We start from the raw sequence: 14,615 nt of genomic DNA, 5'->3' as shown, positions 1-14,615 counted from the left end.
CAGATACAATATAATACATGGGTTAGTGCGCTGCGCCAAAGTATAGGATAGAGACATGTTATTAATAAATGTTTTACAAGGTAAAAAGTGTTTGTACAATACATAAATAATGTACAATAAATAAAAGTGGACTGTACGTTATTTATTTAACCTGTCTCTCGCATATCCTTTACTGACAAGGGATCATTACAAACACTGTCACTAGAAAGAATGCAGCTAACCCAAGTATTGTATACAGTAGTCCAAGTCCAACCCTGACTGTAAAAGGTAAAGGAGGAATCTAAATATTCGCAATGTCCAGGGATTAAAACCACTGGTAGAATATCATGAAAAATACATCCACTAAAATTGGTGATCAATACGGGGCTGATACAGATCAGTATGGGCTGATACGTGTGAAGGCTTATAGGCATTTAGTATGGTTCTAATAACCCTCCTAGAGATGCCTTTTGCCCACAAGATGGATGTCTCAAGAGCCACCCTGTGAAAGCAAAGTCACTAGGATCATTGTACCTTTGTCTAGTTAAAACTTGTGAAGCACTCGTAGTATCATCGAGAGGGAGGAAAGACATAGACAAGAGGGAGCGCCATGACACCATATCATGAGGAAAGTACTAGAATCCCTGGTCTGAGAACAGTACCTTGACAGCAAATGTTTGTGCAGAGAGATGCCATCTTATTGATGTCAGGACAACCTCACTGGCTACCTAGCAACTGAAACACAACCATATATCACTGGAATGGCTGTCCTAATGGCTGAAGAAGTCTTCCCAGTTTGGATGCACAAAATGAACACCGCCAACAGAGCCAGAAGATGAAACTCTGCCTGGCGCAGGATGCAACTGCTATTGCTTTGCATGAATGTACTCACTGGATGTCCCTTCAGAGGCTGTTCCTAACAATGGGCCCTGTTTACTGCCATGAGCTCTAGGACACTGATCGGGAACAGGTTCCCACAAGGTGACCATAAACCCTGGAATGCCTGTTGCCAAGAGAACGCCCTCCACCCCTGCAGATTTGCATCTGTGGTGAGCAGGATGCAGAAGGGGCAGCCTTTGTCCAGGTTGTACCAGTAGGACCACCAAAGGAGGGAGTCATGGACCTCTTGCCTGTGCTTTGAGGTGATGAGGCTTGTCCCACCAAGCCATAACTTCCAGCTGCAGAGGGAGTGAGTGCAACTGGGCATACTTTACCACGTCAAATGTGGAGACCACGGACCATGGGATCCACATACAGGAATGGATGGATACCCTGTGAATAGCCAGGAACGAGCAAATTTGCAGGGCTCAAATTGTTGTCCTGTGGAAGAAATACCCATTGAGAGAGAATCCAGCAGCACTCCTAAGTACAACATTTCCTGAGAAGGTGTTAAGGAGAACTTGTGCCAACTGATCATCCAGTTGCGAGACTGGAGATGATCCACTGTCAGGTGATACAGGCTAGGAGAAGAAGATTTGCTGCCATTACCGCCATGATATTCAAGAAGACATGAGGAGCAGTGGACAGATTCGGTATGGAATCCCGGCGGTCAGAATCCCGGCGGTCAAAATCCCGATGCCAGAATCCCGACCAGGGGGGGACGTGGATCGCCCCCCCCTTGCGTGCTTGCTGCACTCGCCGAGCAGCACGTCCGGTGCCTCGCTACGCTTGGCACGCTTATTTATTCTCCCTCTATGGGTGTCGTGGACACCCACGGAGGGAGAAAGTTTCGGGATTTCGGCCTCGGGATTTTGACCACCGTGATTCTGACCGCCAGGAAATTGACCACATCCCGCAGTGGACAGCCCAAAGTGTAACACCTGAAACTGGTACTGATGGTTGTGGATTTGCAACCTGAGTCTTGATGGGTGGCTCTTAAAGGGAGATGTAGATAGTCATCCTGAATGTCCACAGCTGGCAAATAATCCCCCAGTTCCATAGTCAGGATGAAGAAAGAGGCTCCAACCAGACAAGGGTGTTTTGTATAATAACCATGCTGCTAGACGCAAGGTGAACTAGTAAATAATAAAAAAGAAATTACGAACACTAAGTAGCTATGGGGGGACCACTTCATAGCAGCCCCCTAAAATGGTCCCTGATCCTACTGGCACCAATCTTGAAACTGCTGGCCAGTGGCTGTGTTATATAAAGGAGGGAGCCTGATCATGCTGTAAAACAGGGATTTTGTATTTACCGTAAATCCTTTTCTCCGAGTCCACAGGTGTCACTGAAGTAACAGTGGGGTTAGAAGGGTGAACACAGGGAGCATAGGCACTTTAAATTTAAATGAGTGTGGCCAACTCCTCCCCTTCTACTTCCCCTCCTAGGTAGTCACAAGGATGTGCCCGAAGGGGAAGAAAGAACACTCTTCCTAGAGGAGGTTAATAGAACACACAGTAACAAATCAACCAGTATAGATTGAAAATGAAACATAACAGTGAGAATAACACTTAACAATACACACCACACAAGACAAACCAGGCAGTTCCAACAAACATGACCGGAACCTAACCTGGCAGGAAAAACTACAAAAGTTTTAAGTCGGGTATTCCTTACAGTAAGGAACAGCGCCGAGGAGGGCGTCCAGTGACAACTGTGGACTCGGAGAAAAGGATTTACGGTAAGTAAAAAATCCCTGTTTTCTCCTTCATACACTAGGTGTCACTGGAGTATCAATGGGGACATCCCAGAGCTCCCAAAACGGGTGGGATGTTCGCTGAGACAGTCTTAACACCGAGCATCCAAACTGCGAAGCTGGAGCCGCAAAAGGTGTGAAACCGGTAGAACCGGACAAAAGTCTGACGACCAGACCAAGTGGCAGCTCTACAGAGCTGCTGAACAGAGACCCCACAAATGCGCCGTAATGGAAACAGGAGGACGTTGAGTATTTGCGACATAGGCCTGACAGATAGTAAGACGGATCCACCGAGACGTCGTCTGTTTGGAGGCTGGCCAGCCCCGCCTGACCGGATCATATGTGACAAAAAAGGCATCAGACTTCCTTAGAGATGCCGTTCTAGACACATAAATCCTCAGAGCTCTGACCACGTCCAGAGTACTGTCCTCAGGAGAATCCTCCTGAAAGGCCAGCACCACAATCGGCTGATTGATGTGGAAAGCCGATACAACCTTAGGCAAAAAGGAACGGCTAGTACGAAGTTCTGCCCTGTCCGCATGGAAGACCAAAAATGGAGGGTGACATGAAAGAGCCCCCAGATCCGAGACCCTTCTGGCCGATGCCAAAGCCAGGAGGAGAACCGTTTTCCATGTAAGGTCCACCTCTTCTAGCGGCTCAAAAACCGCAGACTGCAAGAAGCCTAGGACTAGATCCAGGTCCCATGGAGCCATAGGTGGACGAAAAGGGAGGTTGCAGCAGCAATACTCCTTGAAAAAAAGGTATGTACCTCAGGTAAAAGAGCCAACTTCTTTTGAAAAAAAATTGATAAGGCCGACACTTGCACCTTCAGGGTAGATAGAGGTAACCCTGCAGCTAAGCCGGCCTGCAGAAAAAGAAGTCTAGCCTTCCTGAGTAGTGGAAACTCCACGTTCCTCACACCAAGACACGTAGGCTCGCCAGGTGCGGTGGTAATGCTTGGAGGTACTGTCTTTCCTGGCCGTCATCATAATAGGTATAACAGCCAGTGGAATTCCTGCCTGCCTTAGGATGGACCTTTCAGCAGCCACGCCGTCAAATGAAGCCGACTTAAGTCTGGAAAGATGAAAGTCCCTGACTGAGTAGATCTTCTTGAAGAGGCAGGGGCCATGGTTCCTCGATCAGCAGAGACATGAGGCTGGTGTACCATTACCTGCGCGGCCAATCCGGAGCTATCAGGAGAACTGTGACCTCCTCTCTCCGAATTCTCTGCAGCACCCGAAGTAACAGTGGAAACGGAGGGAAGATGTATACAAAGTGGAACAGCCAAGGGGCCACTAGAGCATCCGATCCACCGCCTGTGGATCCTTCGTCCGAGCGAAGTACCGGGGCAGCTGATAACTGTGGCGAGACGCCATGAGGTCCGCCTAAGGACACCCCACCTGTGAACCAGGTGTTGAAACACCTGGGGGTGGAGACACCACTCTCCCTGGTGTATATCTTGCCGACTTAAGAAGTCGGCCTCCCAATTTTCCACGGCGGGTCTGAAGATGGCCGAGATGGCCAACGCGTGATCTTGAGCCCATAGGAAAATTCGACTCACTTCCTTCATGGCTGCGCGACTGTGCGAGCCGCCCTGCTTGTTGATGTAGGCAACAGCCGTGGAATTGTCCGACTGCACCCTGATGGGTTGACCCTGAAGGAGATGGTGAGCCTGCAGGAGAGCATAATATACTGCTCTGAGCTCCAATACATTGATGGAGAGGAGAGCCTCTTGCGGAGTCCAACGTCCCTGGAACTGGTGATTCAGGGTGACTGCTCCCCAACCGCGAAGGCTGGCATCCGTGGTGAGTAGTATCCAATTCCAAATGCCCAATCTCTTTCCACCCCTGAGGTTGGAGGGATTCAGCCACCACAGGAGAGAGTGTCGTGCCTGCACCGACAACCTGACCTTGTGATGTAGGTGCAGGTGAGAGCCTGACCACTGTCGCAGAAGGCAACGTTGAAACTGTCTCGACTGGAACCGACCGTATTGGATTGCCTTGAAGGAGGCAACCACCTTCCCCATTAACCTGGTGCATGAGAGTACCGACAACTGCCTGGTCAGAAGCACTAGGCGGATTAAGGCCTGGAGAGATTGTATCTTGTCGTCCGCCAAGAAAACTTGCACCAGTGCCGTATCCAAGATCATTCCCAGAAACTGTAGCCGTTGTGAGGGCTGAAGCTGGGATTTCTGAAAATTGAAGATCCATCCGTGATGAGAGTACTCTGTGTCAGAGTGATGTTCGTTAACAAAGCCTCCCTGGACGGAGCCTTCAACAGAAGGTCATCGAGATACGGTATTACCGTCACCCCTTGGGTCCGCAAAATCTCCATCATCACCGCCATGACCTTGGTGAAGACGCGGGGAGCAGAGAAGAGGCCGAATGGAAGGGCCTGAAACTGCCAATGTTGGTCGCAGGTCAGCTGATGGGGTGGCCAAATGGGTATATGGAGGTAGGCATTTTTGATACCGCGTGATACCAAGAACTCGCCCTCCTCCAATCTGGTGATCACTGATTGCAGGGACTCCATCCTGAACTTGACCGGTTGTAGGTAAGGATTCAGATCCTTCAAGCTGATGATAGGTCGAGCTGAGCCTCCTGGCTTTGGAACCAGAAAAAGGCTTGAATAAAATCCCAAGGTCCTTTGTTCTTGCGGGACCGGGATTATTACCCCCACATTTACCAGTTTCGAAATGGCCGCACATAAGACAAGGCCCTTTTGTTCTGAAACTGCCAAACCTGTTTTGAAAAAACAGCGAGGAGGTGGTTTTTGAAAATGGATCTTGTAGCCGAAGGCTATCAGATTTTGAACCCATGCATCTTGACAAGACTGAAGCCAGACATGCCTGTAGTCTTGAAGACGAGCTCCCACCTGGGGTCCCCCAGGTGGGCCTGAAGCCCGTCATGCTGAGGGCTTAATGGAGGCTTTTGCCTCTTGGGCGGAAGAGGAAGCATCCCCTAAGCCACGACCCGAGAGCCTCTGTGAGAGGCATCACCTCCTCTGGAACGTCCTCGGAACTTTCCCTGTGGCCGAAAGGACCGAAACGATGTGCCTTGAAAAGGAGGGGGGGGGGGGGGTTTGGGGGCAGTGGAGGGAAGGAACTTTGATATTTAGAATGATGACAATAAGTACTCAGGAAAACATATGGAGTACAACCAGCAGTCCCTGAAAAGTGAGTCCATATCAATTTCAGAAATATATTAGGGACTGGATCAATTCGGAGTTTAGTTATTGGGTGTGTAATGCTTTGCACCAAGAAGTGATACAGGTAAAGTGGAGGATTGGTAAACGTCCTGTTTTTCAAGGCTACCAATCTAGCGCCACTCACTTTGGACAGGGATTCCTGAAAATGGGACATACTGTATCTGTATCCTTGGAAGATAAAAAGATAATTCAGTGCTACCCACACATCTTCTAAAAGGAAGATAAAAAATTAGGAAGGCAGTATCTTATACAGGAATCTGGTGTACTATAGATGGAAAAGCTATGTAAAATGGTTCAAGAAAATGTACTGCAGTGAGGCAGAAACAATGAAGCATTTACTTTAAGTTTTTTTCTGCCTCCTCCCGTTCAGCTTAAATTGCAGTTTTTCTTTGTCTGGTATTCAATATTTTTTAAGATTTGAAACAATTAAGGGGGGTATTCAATCTAGGATCACGGCTGTCGATCCCTGCCGACAGCCGTGATCCTGGCCCGTTTGCGGTCAGCCCGACAGCTGAACGGCAGGCGGGATTCAATGTCCCGCCTGCCGATCGGCGCAAAGGGGGCGTGGTCGCGAAAACGGCCGTGGATTGTCGATCTGCGGCCGGGATCGCGACAATCCACGGCCGTTATCGGCAGAACGGGTCCGACAGCTTCTAAAGTCGGGCCCGTTCTGCCGTGATCCCGCTTCAATGCTGTCGCTAAAGACAGCATTGAATAGGGAGCCGCCGCTATTTCCCCCATCAGAAATAGCGGCGACACATTGAATACCCCCCTAAGTGTGCGAAACATACAAAAATAGAAGTCAGAAAAGGGGAGTAAATATTTCACACTAGCGTGTTCAGTGAAAGTCAGTTGGCAATGCAAACTCCTGCACTGTACAGATGGTAAAATAACAAAAGGACATTTCTTACCAATATGGTCTTCCTCTGAAGAATATCCAGAAGATGAGGTAGATTTGTCATATGTGGCCTGTATTTCTGAGAAGCCATTCTTATTCTCTCCTGTATTATAAGAATCATTCATTCCCATTCGTTTACGTACCAAGTTGCTATCCCCTGAGGAAAAATATTGGAGCATCACAGAGATGTAGGTAAAAGTTTAACTCATTTATTCAAGTGTAGATCGGAGGACTATTCTGAAGAGGATGCAGTCAAAATTCAGACGGTCAAAATCCCGACAGGGTCAAAATCCCGAAAATGGGTCATAATACCGACAAGGACAAAATCCCGACATTTAAAATCCCGACAAGGACAAAATCCCGACATTTAAAATCCTGTCAAGGTCAAAATACCGACATATACAGGTGAAACAGTCAACATGACTTTCCGTCGACAGGTCGCAAGGTCGACATGGGTTTTTTCACAGTTTTTTTTAACTGACATGTGCCGACAGGTGGTATTTCATGCCCTACCATCCACTAGGGCATGGTGGGAGAATAAAATAGTGTGCCCAAAGCATTGCGAGCGAAGTGAGAGGCTGCAATTCACTTCCAACTGTGTCCATGTCGACATTCGGTAAAAAAAAAACAGTGAAAAAACCCATGTCGACCTCGCGATCTGTCGACGGAAAGTCACGTTGACTGTTTCACCTGTACATTCTATACAGTATGTCGGGATTTTGTCCTTGTCGGTATTATGACCCATTCGGGATTTTGACCCTGTCTGGATTTTGACCATCGGAATTTCATATCGAAACGTTCTGAAGGTTTGATATAGTTATATACACTTTGTAGGTCATAATGAAGATGTACGGTGTATTTGCATCAAAAAGTTGCATGCATCTGGATATTTGATTTTAAAATGGAATCCCACTAACCTCAATGTGTTAGATGGGTGATCAGTTTTTCTGCAATAAATCCAGACAAAAAACACAAATGTGTGAATGAGTCCTACTTATAAGTCATATATGTGATAACTGAAGTTTTGAGTCTTTTCTAGAACTGCTTGCAAAATAAACCAACTGTGTTTCTTGAAAATGCATACTGACAGGTGATGAATGTGCCTAGCAGAGTATTCTCACCAGTGTGGTAGAATAGTTGCTGGACTCATTGCAAATCTCCAAACAACTGCCATAGTGGTGAGAAAACCGTAGTTGTCTTGTCAATGGCGTCAACAAAAAATAAGGGGACCCCAGGATGTCAGTGCAAAGAGATTAAATAGTACTTAACGCATTACAAAGGGGCTGGCTGTACAAAGGCAGACAGTTGTTTGCCTGTGCCCTGCTTTAATTAGCACTTCACAAGTGTCATCTCCTAGCTCCAGCGTTCCAGGGTCCCCATATTGATTGGCGATAAGATGTTTGTACTGTATCCCTTGTCAGACATATTTATTGCTGATCATCTAAGATACTATATGGCTTTTATCAGACTTTAAAGTTTCCCCAGATCTGTATTGGCTTGCGATGTTCTAAATCAGGGGTGGGGAACCTCCGGCCCGTGGGCCGGATACGGCCCCCGCAACCAGTATGTCCGGCCCGCCCGCCTGCCTATATTACAGCCGCCCGTCTATATTACAGAAGTATCATCCGTCCGGCCGCCTATATTTCATACCAGCCGCCGGGGATGGCTGCTGCCGCCGGGGAGATGTGCATAAGATGCGCCCACCAATCACTGCAGGCGCATCCCCTCCACAGCCACTGTGATTGGCGGGCGCGTCTTCTACACATCTCCCCGGCGGCAGCAGCAGCCATCCCCGGCGCCTGATATGTAATATAGGAGGGCGGGCGGATGATAATACATCAGTAATATAGGCGGGCGGGTGGCTGATACATCAGTTATATAGGCGGGCAGCTGATTAATCGGTAATATAGCCGGGCGGGTGGCGGGGGAGATGTGCAGAAGACGCGCCCGCCAATGCTGCTTCTCTCACCCTCCCTTCCCCAGTGACTGACACATCCAGGGGTTGTCATTTACCACTGGATTCACCCCCCTTCCTCCACACTGTCACTTTTTATGGTGTCTCTGCCCACATGTATATGTCGCTGCCCGTGTGTATAATGCCCACATGTATATGCCGCTGCCCGTGTGTATAATGCCCACATGTATATGCCGCTACCCTGTGTATAATGCCCACATGTATATGCCGCTGCCAGTGTGTATAAGCCCACATGTATATGCCGCTGCCCGTGTGTATAATGCCCACATGTATATGTCGCTGCCCGTGTGTATAATGCCCACATGTATATGCCGCTGCCAGTGTGTATAAGCCCACATGTATATGCCGCTGTCAGTGTGTATAATGCCCACATGTATATGCCGCTGCACTGTGTATAATGCCCACATGTATATGCCGCTGCCCTTGTGTATAATGCCCACACGTATATGCCGCTGCCAGTGTGTATAATGCCGACATGTATATGCCGCTGCCCTTGTGTATAATGCCCACATGTATATGCTGCTGCCAGTGTGTATAATGCCGACATGTATATGCCGCTGCCCTGTGTATAATGCCCACGCGTATATGCCGATAATTGATCATTTTTATATGGCCCCCGAAGGGTTTTCAAATTTTCCAAATGGCCCTCGGTAGAAAAAAGGTTCCCCACCCCTGCTCTAAATGATTATCATACTGGGGCAATGGATGTGGTATAATTACCCGACAGTCGGGATTCCGACAGTCATCAGTCAGACGTCGGAATCCCAACTGCACAGCGTGGGGAGCGCAATGAAGCCCCTTGCGGGCTCGCCACGCTGCTGGCAATATGGCGAGCTGAGCTCGCCACCTATTTTATTCTCCCTCTATGGAGGTCGTGGAGCCCCACAAGGGAGCAGTCGGGATTCCGACGTCGGAGTAATGACTGTCGGAATCCCGACTGTCGGGGAGCCTTCCAGCACCCGGGGCAATATATCTGTATTAGTTTGAACTCGTGTCGTTCATAATATTTTGCTCCACATATTGATTTGAAATATGCTATTTCTTCACCTCAGCCTGAGCCATTTATTACACACTGGATTCTGCTTTAGATTTAGGTTTACTTTGCCCTTTCATAGAATTGCCATACAGTATATTCCTCTTTCCTAAGATACTGTAGACAGAGCACAGCAGAGATGGGGATGGCAGGCCTATATGATGGCAATTTGGTAATTGACACTGTCAGTGCACCATATTTGCACTGTTCATCCATGTTCTTGATAGAGGTGACAACACTAAAACGTTGAGCAATATGCCTGGTCTCTGGGTCATTTGTGGATGTGCCGCGAGTGCCACCCTCTCTATAAATATATATGTGCATATTGGAGCTTTGAATGCAAACACTCAATTTAATGTATTTAATATGATGTTTATGTATTGCGTGTATGGTGGTATGCCAATGTGTATAATGCAATATGTATTCTAAGAAGAATTGCCCCAATACCATATTCCACAGGTTCTCAAACTTGGTCCGTACATACACAGTGCAGGTCTCCTTACAGAATTGCAAGTGAAATAATTAGCTCCATCTGTGGATCTTTTAAAATGTGTCAATGAGTAATGAGTGCACATGTGCCCCAGTCGGGTGACCTGGAAAATGTGAAAACTGTGTGGGGTCCTGAGGACCGAGTTTGAGAACCACTGTACTAGTCTGAGTTGGGGAATCAAGGATTTCAAACATGCTAGAAATCCCTGATTTGCCGATTCTGACCAAAATATGATTGGAATAGGGGAGTTGAAGATTTATCATGCTGCCCCGATGGATCAGCAATTACCAAATTATTTCCAGATTTGTTTGCTAAATCACATCAGCATCTGAAAAGTGGATGTATGACCCTCATTAGGGGGTGATTCGGACTGTCATAGCCCTCTACTGTTAAATTATATAAATGCAGCAGGAGGTGGCTTGTATAAATAGACGCCTAATGCTTTCTTGTGTTATCTGCTACAGCACCCAAAGATGCAGCATCGGATCACTTGCATAACCATAAGGTTACTCAGGATGGCCCAGCTGTTCACTCTGCTTGGACCAGGAAATTGCACTGGAAGACACAGACCCTGACCTTGGCATACCTGCAAAGTGGCAATTGTATAGACTTCTGCTCCGATCCCACCTCTTACTGACCTCTACGCAACAACTCATGAGCTGTACTCATAAACGGGTAATACGTATGCGCAGTTTCACATCAGATGAAAATCATCGGATTTCTGTACAACTCTGGACCAGGCCCGTAGATAAGTAAATAGTAGTGTATGAATGGGTCAGAGGAGGTAGGCACCTAAATGGTATTTTTCCTTGGGCCCTTACATGGTTTTTAATTGTACACAAATGATAAAGTTTATAAATAGTATTGATATAATCTAGTTAGAGTACAGTGATTAGGTCTCATTGCCCATTTGCAATACTGTAAAACAGTCCCATGAACTTGACGTTGCTGGTTTAGCTGCAATATAGATGAGAAAATACAATAATATTTATCCATTGAAAAGCCCAGTGATTAGGCAAATTATGGAGTAACAAATTCTACATACTTAAGTACTATACTCTCAGCTTATTTCTAAAAGGCAAATAAATCCTCTTCAGCTGCAGGGTTGTCACTTTGTATTGCATATATTTCTTACCCCATGTGGTTCCTCCATAGTCGTTTTCTTGTATGGCTGCAGGCAAAGCACCTCTATCTCTAACATAGGTAGAGGTCTCACTGTAGTATGTGTGCTGGGTTGTCTGCCTGGGGGTGGGAACGCTTCTTAGGCTGGTAACTTTCCTCTTTGTACTCCTGTAATAGACAAAAAGACATTGTAAGTAACCTACTTTCTAAAGTAATTTCATTTCCACTAATCTTACATTCACACCATTAAGCTGATAAGGCCCCCATATAACAGAAAAACGTAGGATCTGAACACACAATCTCGGCGAGTCGTGCGACGGATTGTGTGCAATATCGTTCATGCATCAAACTTTTTTATGCGGCCCCCCGCGACCCCCCCCCCTCCCGCGATTCGCGGCACCACCGCGCCCCCTCCCTCGATTCGGCGCGCCCCCCTTCCGTGATTCGCTGCGCCCCCTCCCGCGATTCACGGCACACCCGCAATTCTAGCCCCCACCTGCGCTCCCCCTCCCGCGATTCGTGCCCCCCCCAGAATTTGCGGACCCCTGCCTCCCGTGATTCATGGCACCAACTCCTGCAATTCACTGACCCCCACGGCACCTCCCGCGATTCGCGACCCACCCCCCACGATTCACACACCCCTCACACGATTTGCAGACCCCCTCCTGCGATTCGCAGACCCCCCTCCCGCGATTCATGCCCCCCCACTACCCCCCTCTTGCAATTCATGACCCCCCCCGTGCCCCCCTCCCGCGATTCGCAGACCCCCGCACCCCCCTCCCTTCATTCACGGCACCCCCCGCGCCCCTCCCGTGATTCACGGACCCCCACAACCCCCCTCCCACAATTCACTGACCCTCCTGACCCCGTTCCGGCAATTCCCCCCCCAGCAGACCCCTGCGACTCCGCTCCTGCATTTCACATACCCCCGTGAGAATGGGGGATCCTGTACCGCCACAAGCAGGTGCCGCCCCTAGGTGGGAAATCCGGCCCTTGCTGCTGCGCTGCAGGTTCCCCCACTGCCAGAAGTGTCCCCACGGTCCTCTGCACCAGCGTTACAACTTTTATCAATGTCTTGCCCACATACCACTATTATACAGCCTCCTGCTTTCATACACCCCCTTCCTCCCTCCCTCCCAGTGCGAGGAGACGCTCACCCACTGCCGGGAGCTGCATACTGTCCCCCACCCTCCTCCAGTTCTAGAGATGCCCATCGACCATCAATGATTTCAAATTATCGATGGTTTATGGCCGATGTTGAATACTTTTGCCATCGATGTGGGAGGACCAGATGGTTTCCCTACATCAATGGCAAAGGAGAACCGATCAAGTTTCAATTTTTTTTTAAGGTGCCGGGACACTGAGCATAGCTCCGCCCCCCCCCCCCCCCCCCCCCCCCACACCCGGAAGTCCCGCCACCGAGTTCTGATTGACCCACGGCCTGTTCAGTCAGATATAATGGATGACCATCGATAGCTACAACAATCGTTGGTTATCCAAGTAATATGTTACTACTATCGATGGCATGGTGCAAAATCGCCATCAATGCCAACCATCAATGGCGTCTGCACCAATGCCCATCCCTACTCTGCAACAGCCAAAAACCTTTACTACCCTTCATGTCCACACACCTCTATCACTGCCCTGCCTCCTGTTCTCCTGCCCCGTAACTTCCGCCAGTGGGGACCCGCTCACCCTGTGTTGCCCACATTCCCCTATCATGCTTTACCACCCAGCCTCCTGCTCTCATGCACCCTAACTCCCACCCATTAGGAGGAGACACTGACTCAGGGTCAGCGTCCTGTACTGCCACGCTGAACCCTCACCCACTGGCAGAAGCTGCACAGTGTCCCCCACCCTCCTCTTTAGTCCCCCTTATGCCCACACACCCCTATCACTACCCAGCCTCCTGTTTTCCTGTGTCGTGACCTCCGCCAGTGGGGAGCCGCTGACTCAAAAAGACTCTACTATACTATTGCACACACACACCTAAACACACTATCAATGTACATCTTACTCTGTAACCGCTTTTTAATTAAACAAAACAATACACACCCCCTTCCAAATCATATGCTCTCTATTTAACACATTTCACCTATAACTCAAGTTGAAATACAGGGCATCTTTCATACAATTCTAACCATATGTCTCGCAATACAAAAGTTCACAAATTAAGGGGGCGCAGCCCCTCACGACGGTGTAAAGAGCGCCCGTAGGGCGCAATGAATCACCTAATGTAATAATAAATCCTAAATGTGGAGTTTTACAAGGAATTGTCTAAATAAAAAAAGAGATAGAAATAGCAATGAGGAAGATCATTTGTTGTTATTCTGCACCTTACCATAAAGTAGGAGTGTTTAACAAGCTGCAAATGACTAGAAGATTTTTTTTCAAAGATCACTGGTTGCAGCTAACAGGAAAGGTAAACTGTTTACATAAGATTCAGTTTAAAGCTACGTTCATAAGCCTTTGCATGTGATGACATTGTTATAGCTTATTTAGCATACTAATTCAGCAAGGCTAGATGTGTGCAAGCACTTCATGTGACTGCACGGTTTACCGATTTTCATTAACATCTCTATGCTTGCTGATCCTGGTGTGACTGAATCTGACTGAATAGACCGCACTTAAAAACTGGTATTTTGCCGATTTTTAACCGGTAATCTGTGCAGTCTGAAAGGAGCAGGACCACTTTACCGTTTTACAAATGCCGATTCTGTAAAACGGTTAAAATGGAGGGTCCTACCCGTTTCAGACCCGGTATTTTGGCATCAAAATCGGGTCTGAAACGGTATTTAGGACCCAGCCAATGAGCTGGGTCCTAAATTCAGCGCAGTGAATATTTAATGAGCGCTCATTAAATATTCATAGCACTGGAGCCACCCCCCCGCGCGTAGGTCGACTCCCCCCACCCACCCCCCGCAATGTGTTAAGAAACCCCCCCCTTTGCAGCCGGTACCTCCGTAATTGCGGATCCCGGCAGTGCAGTATGGTCGGAAGCACTCATGAAAAAAAGTGTCTTTCAGAAAATGGCTGCCCCATAAGAAAACCTGTTTTAAAAAACTGTCTTTCGTATGGGGGCAGCCATTTTCCGAAAGTCACTTTTCTTATAACAAAATATATGGTCTCAGGAAGCTCTACTGTAGGCAAGACACAAGACTGATGGTAGTGCTCAACTTTCTCCGTACAAGCAATTTTCCAGATATAACATACAATTTGAAAGGTGATTCATCAGAATGACTTTATCCCAGTCCTCAGCAGTCCAATCCCTTTACC

At 48.0% G+C, this 14,615-nt stretch overlaps 1 protein-coding gene across 4 annotated transcripts in view; it reads right to left on the bottom strand.

The window, feature by feature from the left end:
- SUN2 (Sad1 and UNC84 domain containing 2) overlaps positions 1 to 14,615 on the bottom strand; it is a 58,672-nt gene that overhangs the window by 32,238 nt on the left and 11,819 nt on the right. For all 4 annotated transcript variants that reach the window (XM_083156529.1, XM_083156527.1, XM_083156528.1 and 1 more), the window contains exons 3-4: positions 11,353 to 11,507; positions 6,733 to 6,876 (exon numbers count right to left, since the gene is read on the bottom strand). In XM_083156529.1, coding sequence (XP_083012655.1) covers positions 6,733 to 6,876; positions 11,353 to 11,507 — 299 coding nt within the window. The remainder of the gene's footprint in view (positions 1 to 6,732; positions 6,877 to 11,352; positions 11,508 to 14,615) is intronic.

The sequence above is a fragment of the Crinia signifera genome, chromosome 8, assembly GCF_055691185.1.
Source record: "Crinia signifera chromosome 8, ASM5569118v1, whole genome shotgun sequence".
In the NCBI taxonomy this organism is placed as follows: domain Eukaryota; kingdom Metazoa; phylum Chordata; class Amphibia; order Anura; family Myobatrachidae; genus Crinia; species Crinia signifera.
This window is presented reverse-complemented; position numbering and strand designations above follow the sequence as displayed.